The sequence below is a fragment of the Herpailurus yagouaroundi genome, unplaced genomic scaffold (assembly GCF_014898765.1).
Source record: "Herpailurus yagouaroundi ecotype Mexico unplaced genomic scaffold, PumYag 198, whole genome shotgun sequence".
NCBI lineage: Eukaryota > Metazoa > Chordata > Mammalia > Carnivora > Felidae > Herpailurus > Herpailurus yagouaroundi.
The window spans coordinates 30,293,642-30,315,625 of record NW_024412429.1 but is presented as its reverse complement, the minus strand read 5'-3'; the positions used below and the strand labels follow the sequence as shown (position 1 = coordinate 30,315,625).

General features: G+C 36.4%; 1 protein-coding gene across 10 annotated transcripts in view; it reads right to left on the bottom strand.

Moving 5' to 3' along the window:
- Positions 1-21,984, bottom strand: part of AHI1 (Abelson helper integration site 1) — a 209,617-nt gene that overhangs the window by 121,418 nt on the left and 66,215 nt on the right. For 9 of the 10 annotated variants that reach the window (XR_005782694.1, XR_005782695.1, XM_040449106.1 and 6 more), the window contains 2 exons: positions 10,829-11,025; positions 6,623-6,649 (listed from right to left, as the gene is read on the bottom strand). Coding sequence is in view for 8 of the 10 variants with exons in the window: in XM_040449106.1 (XP_040305040.1) it covers positions 6,623-6,649; positions 10,829-11,025 (224 nt within the window). In the remaining 2 variants the exon portion in view is untranslated. The remainder of the gene's footprint in view (positions 1-6,622; positions 6,650-10,828; positions 11,026-21,984) is intronic. The other variant, XM_040449109.1, reaches the window with a different exon arrangement.

Sequence of the window (21,984 nt, the reverse complement as noted above, 5' to 3'; positions counted from 1 at the left end):
CCGGAAACTGGAGAAAAACAGATTTAGTTCCATTTGTGAGGAATAACACAGAGCTGAATGGACACAGACTCCAGGCAATACCATTTCTGATGTGCTTCAATCCAACTCTAAGCCAAGGAAAAGAGCAAGGAAATCCGTAAATTGTAAACTCATACACTGATATTTTAGGGCTATCACAATTCAGAGCAATGCAAGACTTCTAATACCATTTCCTATCTTGGAGCAATCAGATGAGCACTCTTACAACCTCCCATCATCAAATTTGTATCCAAGCATCTACCCAGTTTCCACCTACTGGCCTATCAGATGGGATGAAAAATCCCTTCTCTTAAGGCCAGCTCCTCCACTAGTATTCAGGATTACATCCCCTCTCACTTTTTCAAGGACTTGAGGGCAGCAAAGACCACCTCTGTGGTACAGTACCCACTTCTCCATCACTGCTGAATTATTCCAATCAGCAAATAAATATGCTTTAATGTTGTCCACTGACGACTCCTCCTCAGCTCCTGTTTCTCTGCTTCCCAGTCAAAATTTATGGACTTCTATTCTGTCCTCAACTCACTTCAATTGTGCGTTTGTCTCTGCCACTTACTGAAACAGTTTCCATCAAGGTAACCAAAGGACACCATCCAGCCAAATACAATCCTCAATGTTCTATCCTCATTTTGCTCATTCTCTCAGTCACACGTGATAGTTTAGCACCTCTCTTCCTTGGAATACTCTCCTCTAGGCTTCTCTGACATACGCTTCTCCTGGACCCGTGCCTCAGATCTTTAGCTACCTCTCCCCAGGAGATCTTATCCAATCTCACAGCTTAAATAAATGTAACTTTAGCCCTAACTTCTTCCCTGAACTCAAGACTCAGAAGTCCAAACACCTACCACACAACTACGTCCACATCCAAAACTCTGCTCCTAAAATCTGCTCCCTCCACGCCAGCATTCCTCACCTCATTCAAAGCTCTACTAGCATCCGTACAATTGCCGCAAGCAGCAACACAGAAGCCATCTTTCCTCTTTCCTTCACTTACACCACATCCAATCCATCGCTGAGCAGTGCTGAATCTGCTTCCAAAATATATTGCAAATCTGTCCACTGCCTGCAAATTCATTATTGCCACTGTGAAATTAATTAAACAGGAGGCGATGAGTCTCAGGCAGCTCTAATGCCATGGCGCCTGGCCTTACAGGCTATGGAAGCAAAGCCCAATCTAAGCCTGGAAATACCTCCAGGTTACAAAGTTGAAACCTAAGGACAACCAATCACAAATGGCCAACTAGGCTTTAAACTATCATCAATCTCTAATTTCCTTGCTTTGTTTCAGCCTTTTCTCTATAAAAAGTCTTTCCTCAGTTGCTGCCAGTGGAGCACTTCTAACCATGTCCAGTTTGACGCTGTGCCGTTCAAATCAATTTTTGCTCAAATAAACTCTAAAAAATTTTTAATAGGTGTCAGTTTATCTTTTATTTTTTTTATTTTTGGGACAGAGAGAGACAGAGCATGAACGGGGGAGGGGCAGAGAGAGAGGGAGACACAGAATCGGAAACAGGTTCCAGGCTCTGAGCCATCAGCCCGGAGCCTGACGCGGGGCTCGAACTCACGGACAGCGAGATCGTGACCTGGCTGAAGTCGGACGCTTAACCGACTGCGCCACCCAGGCGCCCCTTAGTGTCAGTTTATCTTTTAACACCATCCTTAGTCCAGGTACCATCTCCTCATGGACAACCATGAAAGTCAGCTAACTGATCTGCTTGAAGACTTACTCCCTTTAAAATCTATTCTCACATTCTCCCCAGCTTAATACCTCCATCACAGCTTCTCTGATTAAAACAACACCTAACTCCTTACTGAAGGTTTAGCAGAATATGTCACCCTCAAATATGCCTCTTTGGCATAAGGATTATTTTCAGAAACTGCAGACACTGGAAAAGCTCTGAAAACAGGTAGAGAAGCTACCCTTCAATGAGGGAAATGTACTTAAAAAATTTTTTTTTAATGTTTATTTTTGAGAGAGAGAGAGAGAGAGAGAGAGAGAGAGAGAGACAGAGCATGAGTGGGGGAGGAGTAGAGAGAGAGGGAGTCACAGAATCCAAAGCAGGGTCCAGGTTCTGAGCTGTCAGCACACAGCCCAATGCGGGACTCAAACCCACACACCGTGAGATCATGACCTGAGCCAAAGTCAGATGCTTAACCGAATGAGCCATCCAGGTGCCCCAGGAAATGTACTTTAAAAAGGAGGCCTTTACTAGGAAGAGAGCTATGCCCAGAGAGACCTTTTTCACTGGAGGGACTTAACTACGTGGCAGGGCAGGCTTTGTTCGCCTAACAGTTCCTCCTCTCACTTTGCTGGGAATGGCTGCCTTCCCACTTTGGAGCCCTCTATCCCTATCGCTCCCTTTCCTACACTAAGGATGGTTTATAAAAGCCTCAACTGCCTGCAGCTTTGTAGTCTCATATTTTTGTGGGGCTCCCATATGTGCATAGATTTTTTTTTTATTAATCTTTCTTATGTCAACTTAACCATCAGACCTAGAAGGACAGAACCTAGGAGAGAAGGGAAATTATTCCTCCCCTGCATTACCATGCTTACAGGCATTTTAAAGGCATGCATGGTCTCCTGATCACCTCTCCAACCTCGTCACAAAACATCGTTTCTCCTTACTTGCTCACGATTACTACTTACACACAGTGCTCTTCTTTCTGCCAGTTATATTTCCAGATGAGGATTTTCCAGGACAGGACTAGCTCCTTGTCAAATGTTTCTCTCAGAGAGGCCTTTTATGAACACACTTTGAGGGCAGCTGTCCCCCACTCCCCCGGCATTCTCTGTCTCGGGGATCTACTTTTATTGTTACATCACTTATTGTCTGAAATTACCTTGTTTCCTTTTTTTACTGTTTATCTTCCTATGACAAAATGTGCCTATTCACTGTTCTAACCGAAGCACATATGTGCGTGTGTGTGCGCCCGCGCGCGCGCGCACACACACACATACTACTTACTAAAGCATGTTAATGGAAAAAAGGAATGAATCAACAACATAAAAATTCGGCTGGGATTTAAGGAAGAAAAAACTTAGATACCTGGCAAAATTTACTACCCTGGTTGCAACAAATGAGAAACTGCAGAAATATGCTTTGCTTTTAAGACTAAGGACTTTTGACAATGGCGCCCAAACCACTCAATGGGGCACGAACAGCCTTTTCAACAACTGGTGCAGAGACAACTAGGTGGCCACATGCAATGGGATAAAGTTATAGCTCCACATAGCATTACACACATAAAAAAAAGAGAAGATAATCACAGACTAAGTGTTAGAGTTAAAAATATTAAAATCTTAAAAAGAGGTACATCTTTGATGTGTCGGGTTAGGCAATGGTTTATTAGATATGATACCAAAGCAAAGTGACAAAAGAAAAAATAGATAAACTGAACTTCACAAGAATTAGGAACTTTTTGCTTTAAAGGCCATCATCAAGAAAGTGGAAAGACAACTCACAAAGTGGGATAAAACATATGCAAATCATCTATCTGATAAGAGATTTGTATCCAGAACTCTTAAAAAGTGCACATTAAAAAGACAATTTTTTTTAAATGGGCAAAGGATTTGACCAGACACTTCTCTAAGCAAGATATACAAATGGCACATCAAACATGCTCAATGTCGTTAGTCATTAGGGAAATGCAAATCAAAAGCCACAACGAGATACCACTTCTCACCAACTAGGATAGCTATCCTAAGAAAGACAGAAAATAACAAGTGTTGGTAAGAATGAGGAGAAACTGGAACCCTTACACATTCCTGGTGGGAATGTAAAATGGCACAGCCACTTTGGAAAAGTGTTAAATATAAAATTTCCTCAAAATGTTAAATATAGAATTACCACACAGGATTCTAAAATGGTGTAGCCACTTTGGGTAAGTTTAGTAGTTGTGCAAAATGTTAAATGCAGAGTTATCACATCACCCAACAATTCCACTCCTATATGTCTCAAGAAATGAAAACATACACCTAAACAAAAACTGGTACACACATGATTGGAGTAGCATTATTCATAATAGCCCCCAAATGGAAACAATCCAAGTCTATAAACTGATGAATGGGTAAACAAAATGTAATATACCTGTACAACAGAATCTTATTTGGCAATAAAAAGTAGTATGGATAACATGCTACAAATGGAGGAACTGTGAAAACATTATTCTAAGTGAAAGAAGCCAGTTATAAATGACCACATATTCTTTGATTCAATTGATATAAAATGTTCAGAACAGGCAAACCTATAGAGACAGAAGGTATATTAGTGGTGGCCAGGAGTTTGGGTGTGTGTGTGTGTGCATGTGCATATACCTATAGAAATAATGACTGCTAAGAGAAACACGATTTCTTTTTGGTGGCAATAAAAAAGTTTGAAAATCAGGTACTAGTGATGCTTGCACAGCCTGTGAGTAAGGTAAAACCCAGTAACTGTATACTTCAAAAGGGCAAATTATGATGGTATGTGAATTACCTCTCAGTAAAACTTACCAAAAAAGAATAACTAGAGACAATAGTAAGGTTAATCTTTCCAAATACTTAATTTCCAAATATATCATCATATTTTCAATGAGCATTTATTTTACTTCTGTGAAATACTTGGGGTACAAAGATGAATATAACGATCCTTCATCTGCAGAGAGGTTCCAGATTAGCAGATGACAGTTTCCTCAACCTTTGGCAAATAAGTACAGATCACCTGACTTTTGGACACTCAGAGAGCTTTACAAAAGAAGCGTATATTAAAAAAAGGGGGGGGGCGCCTGGGTGGCTCAGTTGGTTAAGTGTCTGACTTCGGCTCAGGTCATGATCTCACGGTCCGTAAGTTCAAGCCCCGCATCGGGCTCTGTGCTGACAGTTCAGAGCCTGGAGCCTGCTTCAGAATGTGTCTCCCTCTCTCTCTGACCCTCCCCCATTCATGCTCTGTCTCTCTCTGTCTCAAAAATAAATAAAATATTTAAAAAAAATTTTTTTAAACAAAATAAGCGTATATATATTTGTTAAAGAGAAAAAGCTCTGAATTGCTAGCCAGAAAATTATTTTTTACTTTGGTTTTATATACTATGTATACTTAAGAAGAGGTAGTAATCTTGGAGCTACAATCACTATAGTAATCACTGCTATCAGGAGCAAGTTTCCTGAATATCTGCAGCCCAAGTCAGAATATAGCTTGTTCTCTTCTTCCCTTCATCTTCCTTCCCCTTGTCTATATTCCATATCCTGTTGACTTGCGATAATTAGGTAAAAAAGTGATGGGTCCTCACTGATACTGGACAGTTCAGTGATGGGGTAAGTATAATGTTTTCTCACATGTTTCCTCTATAAGATGCCTCATGTGAAAAGAAGCAATAGCCTAGGACCTACTTCTGTATTCCAAGTGCCTGCCACATGGTAGTATATGTTACCAAATAAAAAAATACTTCCACTGCACTGATATGACACAAAGCAGTCTTTTTTTTTTTTAATTTTTTTTTTCAACGTTTATTTATTTTTGGGACAGAGAGAGACAGAGCATGAACGGGGGAGGGGCAGAGAGAGAGGGAGACACAGAATCGGAAACAGGCTCCAGGCTCCGAGCCATCAGCCCAGAGCCTGACGCGGTGCTCGAACTCACGGACCGCGAGATCGTGACCTGGCTGAAGTCGGACGCTTAACTGACTGCGCCACCCAGGCGCCCCACAAAGCAGTCTTTGAACATACCAACACCATGCTAATTCCCTTCTGAATGTCTCACCCTTTTACTCTGTGATAGATATAATTACATTTCATAAATCAATGAACGTCTAATTATTCAACTGAATTTGGGGAGTGGACAGAGGAGAGGGAAAGACAAACATATGGTGCCATTCCAACTCTTTTAAATTAAAATTTATTTTCTTGACAATGGAGTTAGAGATTGCATATAAAATAGCTTTGCTTGTAAAAAGAAGAAAGCTGCTGTGTTGGAAGCATCTGAGATACAATTTGGTTGAAACTGTTTAATAATCAAAAGGTATGCTACTATTTTTCCACTAACTTTGGGGTCTTGAGCAAATCACTTGACTTCAATAAGCCTCAGCTTCCTCCTTTCTAAAATTGGAGTAACAATAATATCTAATTTGCCTGTCAGGATTGCTATGCAGCTAAATGGAAAAGGAAGTGTGAGACACTGGTGTAAGTAAATGACCAAGAGCATTATAAGCACACAGTGTATCACTGTTATTTACGCGCAGCTTGCATGCATTTCCCGGCTTATACAGTTTACTCAGCATACATCCACTGGAACTGTACCGGTGTCTCTTACCTATTAAGTATCGTATAGTATTTTTCTCAGAGGATCAAATGACCTTGCTGGCCCTTTACTGAAAGTACATTCCAATTACTTAATATTCTTAAATCTTCGAAAATATGAAGGTATATGTTAAAGTCTCAGATTCCTGTATATAATTCTTTGATAGATTTGAGCTCAAATAAGGAAAATACACGTCTGACTAGCTTTTGTAAAAGTTCTAATAAAAACTCCGAATGGTACATTTCAATTCTCTGGTACATCACAATGAAAGCTCTGGTCTTAAAGTTATCTTCCTCCTGATAAAAACTGCTTACCTTTGCAGTACAGGCTCGTATCACCTCCTAAAAGAAATACAATACAACAAGTAAGGAAATATTCATAATTTTATTTTAATAAAATTATCAACTCTTTTCAACACATTCTGATATTAATCCTTTAATAACCAAAATCAACATTTGGGAGAGCCTCTTTGTCTATCACCCTGTAGCTGTCACTCTGCATTGTTTCCAATGAGCTGGAAAGAGTGTGAAATAAAAAAAAGAGACTCAGTGAGTTCTTGGTAAATCTAACCTGCTGAAACAAAAGGCATGGAGAGCCCACGCACATCTGCCTCAAGAAAACCGTGTGGCCTCAATAAACTTCATAAACAAACCTAGTAATAATAAACTTGTAAATGCCAAAATTCTACACCAGAGTACTAACATGTCTCAAAGACGCACCCATAATTAATTATTGTATATAATTATCTCTACAAATAACAATGCCCATAAATATAATATCCATATTAATAATTTACTTCTGAGGAAATCTAGTAACAAACACTACTAAATGGCAAAGTATGTTATCAGTATTGAAGGAGCTACAGAAAGGAACCACCTACAATTCATGGGACAAGGGAAGAAAAAGATCGGTTTTGACAAAGAAACTAGTAAAAGTCAACATTATAATAAATGATTTGAAAATGTGCTGCTATGGAGACACAAAAAATATCCAAGTCCAATTAAGGTCAGCCAGCATGTATCATCAGACAAGAGAAACAGAGAAAAATGCTAACGATGAATATGGAGTTTAGGAAAAAAGAGAACTAAAAGAGGAGTATCAATTTTTTATCCAGAAATTTCTAAGGGACAGAGACTAAGTCTGAAGGGTATTAGTAATTCAATCACTAAAAGGAGAAAATGACACTGCCGGAGCATGAGATTCTGTCTGGACTGAATCTCAGTTCCAGCACTTGCCAACTGTGCGACACTGGTGATATTGCTTGAGCTCTGTAAGCCTCAACTTCACTTTCCGTAAAATGGGGATAATACTAGCACTCACCCTATAGGATGGTTTTGAGGATTAAATACAATGAACAAGTAAAGCACTCAGCACAGGAATTCATGATGTTAGTCATCATTCATAATTAAACAGATGTTAGTTATCATCAATCATTATTAGGTGAAATCTCCCAAAAGGTAGAGAAAACTAACCTTTTTGCAAAGCTGGCATAAAACATTTTTAAATCTACCTAATCCCTACTCCTATGACTCTGCTTATAATCAACTCTGTCATCATTAGCCTGGGCTTCAGATTAATTTTTAAAAGTGAGAGTGGTCTTGAGTGTTCAGGCAGCTAGAAAGGTATACCTTTCCCTATAAGTTTTTTAACTTCATAAATCAACTTTTTGTAAGTCTGATTACTCCCAGTAGGTACCCCAGGTTCTGAGCAAGTTTGGATGCACTGATAAGATCAAATTTTAAAAACAGAGTGACTTTTGGCAATGCTCTTAACATACTGTCTACCTAAGAGATCTATCTGGGCTGCAGTATGCCTTTCAGGTATTGCTGTAGCTGCAAATACAGTCAACTCTGTTAAAGGAAAGAGGAAAGAGCTAAGTGACTAAATGGCAAGGCTATGGAGAACAGAGAATTATCTATTTTTGTTTCCTTTATTCATTAATGAGTAAACACCTGCTGAACTGGATTGGTTATGCAATTCACACACACACACACACACACACACACACACACACACACACACACCATACCCTAAGCTTGCACTATATTTTATTTAAAAAATTCCTACTGTGGTTACAAAGAAAGAAGTATCTCTAGTAATATAGTCCTCATAACATAGAAGTAATCAAGTCTTCCCTATTACACTTCTCTATAGAAGACCACTGTTAGAGTCTTCAATGGACTAAAAACCTAACAACAAAAAATTGGGCTCTACCAAAATAAATTACAAGAAACAAGAAAAAGGATTTGTGACAAAAGGTAACAATCCAGTCAATGCTTGCAAAATATAAAAATAGAGCTGTTAGGGGCGCCTGGGTGGCGCAGTCGGTTAAGCGTCCGACTTCAGCCAGGTCACGATCTCGTGGTCCGTGAGTTCGAGCCCCGCGTCGGGCTCTGGGCTGATGGCTCAGAGCCTGGAGCCTGTTTCCGATTCTGTGTCTCCCTCTCTCTCTCTGCCCCTCCCCTGTTCATGCTCTGTCTCTCTCTGTCCCAAAAATAAATAAACGTTGAAAAAAAAAATTAAAAAAAAAAATAAAAATAGAGCTGCCAAGGGAATAAAGAGGACATTTTGTTTTAATTCCCATACATACTATCTACATTCCAAAAGAAAATATATTGCAGATGACATTTGAAAGAGTTCGGTGCATTCTCTCAACATGGGAAAAATAGGGCTTTTCAAAAACCACAGCCATTATACACAAAGTTTTCATTTCTAAAGGCAGCCTTGGTCTACCTCAATCCCAATGCAAACAATACTCTAATTTAAAAGAAAGAAATAGGGGCGCCTGGGTGGCACAGTCGGTTAAGCGTCCGACTTCAGCCAGGTCACGATCTCGCGGTCCGTGAGTTCGAGCCCCGCGTCGGGCTCTGGGCTGATGGCTCAGAGCCTGGAGCCTGCTTCCCATTCTGTGTCTCCCTCTCTCTCTGCCCCTTCCCCGTTCATGCTCTGTCTCTCTCTGTCCCCAAAATAAATAAACGTTGAAAAAAAAAAAAAAAAGAAAGAAAGAAATAAAAGAAATTTTTCTCTTATAATAAATTATCAATCTACTTCCCCCTTGCTTCTGATTTCATATCTTAAAAAATATTTTTCTGATTTTTCCTTTACATCTACTTTCTTTTGTTCTTATGTCCTTTCATTTATCTGAAGATGACAGCTCTATAAGATGACAAAAGAAAAGCTACAAGGCTAAGGTAATTCCAGCACGTTAAGTTTTATAGTGTAAAGATCAACAGATTGTAGGAAACTTGTTTTTTTATTGATCAGTGAGTTAGTTGCTCTTATATCTGTGAAGACATTTTGCCATGTAAGATTTTACACAAGGGACACTTTTTTCCCTAGTGAAGAAATATTTTTCTCTAGTTTTTAAAACTCCATTTATCTATTTATACTTCCTTTTAAAATCTGGAACATCATACATTATTCAATTAAAATGGTAAAATACACAGAATTACAACTTTGAAATAAATTTATTAATTTATAGTACATATTCTAAAATTTATACTGATAAAAATAAAAATATTTCCCTTATATTCCAATGAAACCTGCATTCTGGTATACCTGAAACTCCAATTTTCTAAAGAAAGAAAAGTAGAGAGGAAGTAAGTATAGTCATAACTAAAGGTGTCTCAATATAGTTCCTCATATGTTTGGGTTAAAACTGGTGAAGATTCCTATCAATGGAGGAGAGAAAGGGATTATATTTATTAAGTGCCAGGCACTGTGCCAAAAGGTGACAACACGACAAGGAACAAGTCTGCACAGTCCCTGTCTTCAAGGAGCTCAAGGCTAATTCTAACTAAAGGAACTATTATGTTCAAAGAGCATTAAGCATTTTTAAGGATATCTAAGCTTCCCAATACATTTTATTAGTTATCTTTGAGAAATTTAATGTAATAATTTATAATGAACAGAATAAAAAGCACTCTATTTTTAATTAAGCATCCTCCTCCTCATTTTCATGACCTATTTTCCAGTTTTATGGCCATTCCTGATTTTGACAGCACTTTTCTTGTAGTGAGATAACAGTCCTTTTAAATATGCTTCAGGAACATCTGTATCTATTCTTTTTGGAAGTTCCTGCTTATTTATTTTATCCATTTCTTTGTTCAAGTCTTTTTTCTTTATTATTTAAACTTTGGCATATTAAGGAGGTTGTACCTTTAATATATTTTACATGAATAATTTCCCAGGTTGGTGCCTTTTGTGTTTGTGTGTGTTGTACATATGCACACACATACACACTTCCATTTTTAAATAGTAAAAGAGATCTTGGGCTGGTCTTTACAGAAATATCAAGTCGGGAAAGCATGATAGTTTATCTATCCCATATCAGTCTGTTTACTGCAGTGGGTGATGTTAGAACAAATACCAGAAGGCAACCAAAAAAGCATTAGAAAACCTATTTTTAAGTAACCTACTTACTTTTTTGAATTAATACTTATTGGCATGGCAATGTAAAATAGAATCAAAATGGTTTTAAAATTTCCAACTTCTCAACTGCATAAAATCATCAGACATACTGTGACAGAATCGAGTCTCTGTTTCACTTGCTGCATCTTCATTGAAGAATTGTCAGCCTGGACGTAGTCATCTATCTGAAAAGAGCCTTGATGAGGCAGTTTAGGACAGGTGCATAAAGCATCTTGACTTTGGTGTATTCCAGGTAACGGAAATGTCCCATTGTAGCGTTTGAACATTTCACCCTCTTGCTGGGCAACTGAAAAAATACATCCATAATTAGTTAAAGTCATCATAGCAAAAGCACAATGAAATAATTAAGCCATGAGACTGTAGCATTAAACCAACGATCAGAAACTACATAATACATTTTAAAAACTGGGTAATAATAAGACAACATGACTGGCAAAATGTGAAATTGTGGAATTATTCAATAATATAAAAGCATGAAAAAGGAAAAATAATAACTTCACAGATGATTTATGTCAGGCAGTATTATAAATCAGCCTTGAAGACCATGTCATCTCTTGGTGTGGTAAAAAACATGTTGGAATGGGAACCTAACTTTAAATTTTTTTTTTATGTTTTATTTATTTTTGAGACAGAGACAGAGCATGAGCAGGGGAGGGGCAGAGAGAGAGCGAGACACAGAATCCGAAGCAGGCTCCAGGTTCTGAGCTGTCAGCACAGAGCCCGACGCGGGGCTCAAACTCACAAATCGCAAGATCATGACCTGAGCCGAAGTCGGACACCTAACCAACTCAGCCACCCAGGCACCCTGGAACCTAACTTTAAATATATGTATACAGAAAACGTAATATAAAAAATCAAAGGCATTAGGGAGCCTGGGTGGCTCAGTCGGTGGAGTGGCCAACTTCAGGTCATGATCTCGCGGTCCGTGAGTTTGAGCTCCACGTCAGGCTCTGTGCTGACAGCTTGGAGCCTGGAGCCTGCTTCAGATTCTGTTTCTCCCTCTCTCTCTGCCGCTCTCCCACTCATATTGTCTCTCTTGCTCTCAAAAATAAACATAAAAAAATTTTTTAAAAATCAAAGGCATAACAGAATAGAATTGAAGGAAAGGGAAGAACAATAAAAATAATTATTTGCAAACCCATCTCCCTAAAACAACTCTTTTCATATTTCCATACCCCTCTTAATCTTTATACATATGGACACTTTACACAAGATACCATAATGTGAATAAAATTGAATTTTCTTCAATTTAATTACAAACATTTTTCATATTTTTATAACTATGTAGTTACCACTTTTAAATGCTTTACAACATCTCATCCAATGAAGCACTATTATTTATTTATGCATTCTCCTATTACTAAATATTTACAATGTTTTGTTTTCCCTCATTACAGACCATGTATGAACAAGTACTTTTCATAGTTCAAATTATTTCTTGAAATAATTCTTTCTTTGTATTTAATTCCCCAGACTGGAATAGATGGCCAAAAGAGTGAATGTTTTTGATGATGATGACGACAACAAGGACAACAGCATGAATACTGTACTTTATGGTGTTTAGAATGCGTTTATATACACTATCTCATTTGATCATTTAAAATAAAGGAATCTAAAAATTTGTAAGTACCTGTTTGTATATACAAAGGAGAAAAGTATACAGTAATCACTTAAAAAGCATTTCCTTAATTATATAATTTTTAATAGAAGGACTTTCTAAACATAACATGAGAAGAAAGTGATACAATCAAGATTCATAACAGGGAATCAATCAATCGACCAGCCTCCAGGGTTTCTGTGGACTATTGAAGTTACATATAGAAATATGAATGTGTAAATGTTTATGGAAATCAAATCCGTAACTTTTATCAGATTATTTGTCAAAGGACTGCATGAGTCAGAAAATGTTAAGAATTGTCAACATAAAAGATGGACAGATTTTTCTATGTGAACATTTAAAGAGTCTCTATTAAAATTAAAAAAATAAGGCTATCATAATAAAAATAAAAAAGCATAGGAAAGGTAAGAGAATTCCATCTCTGGCCAAAATAAGAGTAAAAGGGACAGGATTTTCCCTCCTGCTTGGAACTACCAAAACGTAGATAGAATGTATAAAAGGAAGAAATGAAATTGTCTTTATAAACAGAATCGTCTATCCAGAGCTAAGATGATGGTAAGGCAAGTGAAGCAGTACAAAGGAAATTTATGGGGGTTCTCACTCTCAGGTCCTGGCCCCAAATTTGTGTAAAAAATCTGACTGGAATCTAAAAACATAAGTCATTAGAACTAACAATCAACTTTAGACAAGATCAGCATTATTTCTATAGACAAGTAAGAAAGAGTCAGAAATTTAAATTTAAAAAATATATATCATTTAGAATGATATAAAAAACATGACATATTTTGGGAAGCATCTGATGAAAGACGGGAAAGACATGTACACTGAAAACTACAAAAACAGTGCCGAGATAAAACTGAAGAAGAACCTAAATAAAGAGATAGATTATGTTCATGGTTTGAATAATCAATACTGTCAAAATGCCAATTCTCCCCAAATGATCTGTGCTTTCAACGTAATCTCACTCAAAATCCAGCAGGTCTCTTTTGGGGAAATTGTCAAATTCTAAACTTCAAATGGAAATACAAAGGATCTAGAAGAGTCAAAACAAGCTGAAAAAAAAGGGGGGAGTTATACAACTTGACTTCAAGTCTTATTATAAAGTGTAGTAATCAAGACACTTTGTTTTTGGCACAAAGATAAACAAATAGATAAGAGAACAAAATAGAGCTCAGCATGTACGGACATGGTGTAAAGCCGGTTCTTTTGAATAAATAGTGCTAGAACAAATGGATATTCATATGTGAGCAAATGAACTTTGATACATAACTTCACACCATGTACAGAAAATAACTCAAAATGAATCTAAAACCTAAAACCGTAAGACTTCTCTAGAGAACACACAGGAGGATACTTTTGTGAGCTTGGATTAGGCAAAGATTCTTAGATACAAAACCGAAACTCCATATAAAACAAAAATTGGTAATTTAGAACGTCATCAAAATTGCAAACACTTGTTCTTCAACACTGTTAAGAAGAGAATTAGAAGACAAAGACTGGGAGAAATATTTGCAAATCATGTATCTAATAGAGCACCACTTTTATGGAGAAAACCTAACACTTAATACTTCATAGTCAGAAAATAAGCTAACTAAAAAACGGGCAAAAGACATGAACAGACACTTCACTGAAGAAGATAAATGGATGGCAAATATGTACATGAAAAGGTGGCTCAACAACATTAGTCATTAAAGATAAGCAAATTAAAACCAGCATGAAATAGCACTGCACATCAGTATCAGAGGGGGCTAAAATTAGAAAGACTGACTACTTCAAATTTAGCAAGGGTATGGAGATACTGAAATACACACTACTGGGAGAAAGGTTAAATGGCATAACCACTTTAAAAACAGTCTGGCAGCTTCTTACGTTAAACAGACATCTGCAATTAGATGCAGTCTTCCTACTCTTAGGAATTTACTCAGAGAAATGAAAGCATGTGTTCAGACAAAGACTTGTAGATGAATGTTCATAGCAGCTTTATTTCTAATAGCTAAAAACTGGGTACAACCCCCATTTCCATCAACAGACAGACTGTGATATATCATAAAATGAAACAATACTCATTGTAAGGATGAAGGATAAACTATTAATAAAAGCTAAAATAGAGATAAATCTCAAAGTAATTATGGGTGAAAGAAGTCAGACAAAAAAGAGTACATGGTATAAACAGTCTCACTTATACATAATTCTACAAAATGGAAATTAAGTCATAGTGATTGCCATGGGGAAGGATGTGGTAGGGAGAAATTTCAAAGAAGCACAAAGTAACTTAGAAATGATGGATATGTTCATTATCTTGATTGAGATGATGGTTTCACACATGTTTAAATATGTTTAGATTTATCAAAATGTACATTTTAAATATATGCAGTTTACTGTATTTCAGTGTACCTTAATAATGTTGCTCATACAAAAAAAAGCAAATGACAAACTAGTGATAAAAGGGGTTAATATTCTTAACATGCAAAGAGTCCCCATAAAATGAATTAAAAATAAATAATCTAACAGAAAATGGGCAAAGGACCACCACAGAAAATTCACAAAAGAATAACTATGTGGCCAATAAAAGAAATATTCAGCCTCACCAGTAAGAAGGAATAACGGAAAAAAAGGCAAATTAGAAAATGATGTTTTTTGTTTGTTTGTTTGTTTTTGGCCTGTTTAACTGACCCATTGTACCTCAAGATCCTTTTTCCTAAGAAGCAAAATGGAGTAGCCAGGCAAGTACTGAAGTCATGTTTAAAATATTGAAAAACTATGTAACAGTGGAAATGTACAATAATATTTTAAATAAATTATGGTGTATTTGTTTAATGAAAGGGAATTCAGCAACTAAAATTATGTACAGAAGTACAGCTGCCATGATGAAACATTACTAACATGTTAATTGCAGTAAAAATAGTTTATAAAGCAATATAATGGATATACAGAAGAATAATCACGTGGTTTTGTTTTGTTTTGTTTTGTTTTGTTTTGTCACTGGTCTTGGGGTTTCATCAACCATGAATCTGAGATAGCACATATAAAAATTTTAGGGCCTTGACCACTGTATTCATGCCCTACTTCATTTACACACTCTAAATACAGCACACACTCTTAACGGGTGCTCTCTTTCTGCAGACCTTAATGATGAAAGTACCAGGGAACAATACAGAGGGAGAAGACCTGCTTACAACCTACCATCCCAGAGGATGCTCCTTCCTCAATACCCAACTACTGTTTGCAGATGGAAGCGTGGCTGCTTCTATGCTTAGATTTTCATGGGTCTGCCCACTACTTTTCTGTACACGTTCTGAACTTCCCTTCCTAACACTGAAAATTTACTCTCAAATATTCAGATTGTTTAAAGAACAACAGAAACTTTGAGGAGGTGAAAGAAAAGTGTTCTTGGAATTGGAAACTGAAGGCTTAACACTAGTAGATGAGCCAGGGATGAATGAATCAACAGATAAAAATAATGTTTCACCATCTTTGCCTTATTTGCTTTTCAAAACAGTTCTTTTAACATTTCATTGTTTTTTGTTGTTGTTGTTGTTTAGTGGAAAGTAGAGCTGGACTTAAAGTATTTAATGGCATTTTCTGATTTCTCTTGTTTTTCTGTACTTGCTAGCTATCTAATAAGCCCACCACGATTAACTTGAAGCCATGAGTGATCGAGCACAGAAGCACATAAATGCTGATATAAGCAACAGTTATGCAGGATAGCAGGATTTTGATATTTATCTTATTCTTCTTGCCAAACTGTATTTCCTAAGTATTATGCTACACTAAGTATTATGTATCATATTTTCTTTAAAAAAGGAATTTTTTAACAAGTAAAAATAACAAAAAGCATTGCCTATTTATTTTTGGTGGTATAAAGATGCCTTTCCAAAAAGATTACAATGGCCTACACAGATGCAGGTAACAAAAATAAAGCCCAAACAATTATGAAAATAGGTCATAATGGAAGCTTTCTGAAATTCCCTTGAGCTCTACGCTTCTAACATTTCAAAGGTTTCTAAACCATTTTCACATAGGCCATGATTGGAGTACAATGTTGCAATTAAATACCTGTATTTCTTCACTTAGTCATTTTCTCTTCTTTGGCTAATTTAACTTTGTACACTTAAAACTAACTTAACCTGAGAAAACTCAAAATTGTAAGTCTCATCTCCATCCTTCCACCACTTTTTTAGGAGTGCACGAGAGCAGGCTCTGGGAATGCAAAGACACAGGCCCGTCTTGGGGCTTGAATCTCTTGGAGGTCAACAAATAAGTACTACTGTGTGCTCAGTCGTGTAGCAGAGGGACCCACAAGGTGCTAAGAACACAGAGGTGGCAACTACATTTGCTTAAAGGAATGATACACCCATCAAATTACTTATAAACCTGCCTACAATTGGCTATAATTGGGGATTTTAAATTTTACACACTTAAATTCATAAAATGTTTTCATAACTGATAATCAAATTTTGATTTATACAAGTTCAGTGCTGTTGTGTACATTCTGACCTTAAACAATTATAAAAAATAACGTGGTTTTCTCAGGAGATTTTTATCTTTATAGGAGGAAGAACAGAGGAAATAAGATATTTTAATCCAGAGCCTTTTGCATTCAGAGTGAATACATGTTTGTTATTATTAAAACCTATATTTACTTATGTTATTGACTTTATAATAAAGTGCACCTAAAAAAACAAAATATTTTTTCTCTTATACTACATTAAGATTTCCTTTTGGTTCAACACTTAATTCCTTTGCTCAAGACCTATTATTTTACACAGCTCTGTTAATGGGTATAGTCATTTTACAGGATACCTAATTTCTTTACTTATAGATGAACGATTTCTAAATATAGTATTACTGTAAGCTGGCAGGTCTGCTTTTCTAGTTTCCCAGCATTCAGCAGTTATGCAGCACCCTCCTTCTCTTCCTCTAACATCTGCAATGTGTAGGGAATTCCTGTGGTCTGAGTGTTTGTGTCCTCCTGAAATTCTCATGTTGAAGTTCTTTCTAATGCCCAAAGTGCTGGTACTTGGAGGTGGGGCCTTTGCGAGGTGAGCCCTCATGAATGGGATTAGTGCCCTTATAAAAGAGGTCTCAGAGAGTTCCCTCACCCCTTCTATCACATGAGGTTACAGATAGAAGATCCTGTCTATGAACCAGAAAGTAAGCTCTCACTAGACATCGAGTCTGCTATGCCTTGATCTTGGGACTTCCCAGCATTCAGAATTGTGAGAAATAAATTTCTGTTGTTTACAAAGCCATGTAGTCTCTGGTATTTTGTTATAGCAGTCTGAATGGGCCAGGACAAGAATGTTTAAGGGCTTATAATGGTTTTTTTAATTGTACTTTACTGGGCCCAACTTGTTCCTGCTTCAGCTAATCTTAAGAAACTGTATGGATGCACTAGAGAAGTTCTATTGAGTAACACTTTGATTCGAATAGCTTGGGTGTATTCAGGACCATTAGTAATTTTACATTTAATATTTAATATGTCAAAGAGAACTTACAAGTGTTACTAATGAAACTGTCCAGGGGCGCCTGGGTGGCTCAGTCAGTTGAGCATCCAACTTCGGCTCAGGTCATGATCTCACAGTTCGTGAGTTCGAGCCCCATATCGGGCTCTGTGCTGACAGCTCGGAGCCTGGAGCCTGCTTCAGATTCTGTGTCTCCCTCTCTCTCTGCCCCTAACCCACTCGCATTCTGTCTCTTGTGTCTCTCAAAAATAAACGTTAAAAAAAAAAAAAAAGAAACTGTCCAAAAAGCTATACAACAAAGTGTAATAGATCCATGTCTCATAGCCAACCAAATGGGAGAGCATCTACCGACATTCAGCAAATCTGCTGGGTGAACACCAAAATATAATAAACTATCTCCAGGTCCCCTGAAGTACATGCTATTGTCTTTCTGTTGATTTCCTATTCCATTATCCATCAATTTCCATATGTCATGCTATTCAACTAAAGTGTGTGATGTGTGTATCGCTATAGAAAATGGCTAGGATTTCTCTACTGAAGGCTGGTTCATGAATTCTTAATATACGAATGCTCTATACCATGCTTTATAGTTGCATTTTTGCCTTTGATAAAACACTAAGAGAGGTATTTGATAAAACAGGATAGGTATTTTAATTTTACAGTGAAAAAAAAAACAGATACAAAAATGCTAAATTACTTGACCAGGGTCAAGCAGAAAGTGATGGCACTTTGTCTAGAATTCCAGTGAGCTCACTCCTACTCCAGCCTTTCCCACCACACTGCTATTTCACACTGTACCATTCTTCCTTCTTGATGCACTTTAAAAAGCACCAGTGTAAACATAAAAAAAAAATGTCTGAATGAGGAATTCACAGCTCTGGTTTATGCTCAAAGCTACTTTTTCATATGTCCTCAATCTATGAATGACACAACCAAATCAAAGTATCCATTTTGCACAGAATGTTAAAGTAGACACTTCAGGATACAACCAATAGGTAGTTTAAGCATATCTTCAAATATGGCATTTCTATCTCTTAATTCTACTAGGCTAACAACAGACACTTAAACTTGGACCTACCGTCAGTTATATATGTTACTGCATAACCTTATCCAAGTATGAGAATTGTAATAACCGAGCTTGTTTTCAGGCATTCATCATTAGTACTTTAAGAACACTATTAAATTTATACATACAACTATGCATATTAAATTTACCTCAATTACATATTAGCTTGTTGCAAAAATATTACAAAATTAGTTACATTAAAATTTAATGCTACATAATAAAGATAATTCGTATTTTGGACTATACTGAGAATACAACTGCTTAATGCGTTATAATTGTCCCCAACATTTGTAAAGGAATGAACTATTAATAATACTAAGTAACCAAAGTTCCTTTTAGTCTTAAGGCCTTTTTCGAAATATTAAAATTAAAAACAAACAACACACTTTATTACAGGAATATCTGGTTACCTTCTTAACTAAGTTACTTCATGAAACAGGAAATGCCAAGACTGAAGTAAGCAGACTGGCGTTTTAAAACTATGGGCTCTGGACTTAGCTGGGTAAACTTTAACATTTACCAAATGTGTGACCTGATGTAAATTACTTCATTCTCCCTGTGCCTCAGTTTCATCATATGCAAAATGAGGATAATAATAGCATCCACCTTGTGGGGTTTTGAGAGGACTATATGGGAAGATGTATGTAATATGCTCATAAGAGTAGGGGACACAGTCGGTTAAGTGTCTGACTTCGGCTCAGGCCATGATCTCACGATCCATGAGTCCAAGCCCTGCATCAGGCTCTTTGCTGTCAGCAAGGAACCCGCTTCAGATCCTCTGTCCCCCTCTCTCTCTGCCCCTCCTCTGCTTGTACTCTCTGTCTCTCTCAAAATAAATAAATAAATACACTTAAAAAAAAAAGAGTAGGGGACACAGTAAATGTTTGATAAATGTTAGCTCCTACTACCACTATTATTATTATCCCCCAATTTACTCACTGATCATGCCTCTCATTCTATGTTTTTTATAAAATTTAAGGGAAAAATGCTATTCTATAGGATTTGTAATTCTCATTTCACACACTTACTGCACATCAGTAATATACCAGGTACTATGTTAGACATAAGGCATTGCAAACACCATGGACTTTTGGTCAATAAGCAACTTATACAACAAATTTTTTATAGGAACATAAAGGTATACATTGCCTTGAACTCTGGTAAAGTATGTTGCAGTGTGCAAAATAAAGCCATCAACAATGACAATGTAGGTGGTTGTTAATGAACATGAATCCAATAATAAAATCACATTTAGTGTCAATGCTAGAGATTGTTGTTCAGTTTAACTAAAATTCTTCCAGAGGTTTAATCGACAACTTGGAAAGCACAAAAGACTGGAAAGGAGCATGGTAATCTCAGTCTGATTCCTGGATTTTATAGCTCTATTCAACTTGGCACACAATAGATGCTCAATAAAGATTTGTCTTCCCTCAGAAAGCCACTACGACTAAAAAGTACTCCAGAGTTAATCTGATTCAGAGAAAAGATTGCCACCTAGTGGAACGTCAGGCTCATTACCTGGGATTATCAAGTAATGCTGACAATTTACCAATTTAAGACTTGATCCTGCTTAAAATACTACATGTATTTTCATTGTGTGTTAGTATTCAGGCTAGGTACTGGTAATAAAAAGATGAATAAGCCTCCATCTCTGCTCCCTACGAAGTACAGATAATACAAAAAAATCACATACTCAAGAGGCATAAAGTAAATGATACTGCAGAAAAAAAAAAAGTCTGCTTATTAGACAATCAAAAGCTAGTACTTCAGGAAATTTCCTAAAGAGGCAAGTTAGCGTAGCAAATAAGAGCATGGTCTCCAAGGGTAGTTTTTTTGGATTCAAGTCCTGGCTCATGTAAAATGAGGATAATTACAGTACCTATCTTTTAAGATTATTGTGAAAAATGAAGTGAATATATATAAAATGCTTAAAACGGTACCAGGAACAAAGAAAGTGCTTTGTAAGTACTAGTTATGATTATCATTACATGTAGAACAGGATCCTAGAGATGGAGGTAGACAGATATTAATAACAGAACATTAACTGCTAGAGCCTAGGTTCATAAATTTAAGTCAGTGGAAGCCGTTTTCTTCTGACTAGTACTCTGTTATTATGGGAATCCTAAAAGTACATTATTTGTGGTACTCTGTGACTAAATTTTGTATTACTAGATGATTAACCCTTTCAACATCAGGCAAATAAACCTGCCTTCTGAAAGTAAAAATTGTGTTCCTTACCAAAAACAGCAAAAAGTCAGTAGAATGAAAGACCCAAAAGACCACAACCTGAACATATGCTTAGCAGGGAAAGATGCTTGCTGACTCTTCACAGATTTTGCTAGAACTGAAAGACAGATGATACATTTAGCTACCATTGTGGTCTCATTCACAGCTTATTCAACTTATAAAAAAAAATGAGTTTGCTCCATTTTCCTTGAAAAATGTCTAAACGAATGAGCAGCTCTGATAAATACTATTTTAAAATCATGTAACTATTCTGTATCTTTCAAATTTTATACCATTAAAACATTTATATAAAGATACATGTAAACTTTATTTTCAGACAAGAAAGTCTGGGCAAAATATTCCTGTATTAAAAATAAATAAAATATAAGGCAAACCTGTAAAAGATTAATAATAAATACTATATGTTTTAATAAAAAATCTAAACACTATTTCACTTGATGATTCTGGCCTGTATTTAATAAGTAAAATTTATTTTTGGATCGAAAACAACTTTCTGTTTTCTTATGAATATATATCATTCACAAGAACTGTGCTAAATCTTGGACTGCCTAGGATTATGTAACTTCTTCCTAAGCTTCCTCATTTTAAAAATAGGCAACAAAGAGTTAGGAAAATGTGTTGAAACATTTTGAGTTTTGTTTGTAAAGGTATCAGTATATTGAAAATTGTGTTCTAAAATCATGATACAAAATAATTTAAATTCCATGTGTATTATCTGAACTTTTTAATTTCTGAAACACTTTGAATTCCTTCCTTTTGACAGTAATATAGTATAGGTATAACATGATGATCTTAACTTCATTATTTATTTTCTAATACAACTGACCCCAAAAGGTGCATACTCTAATA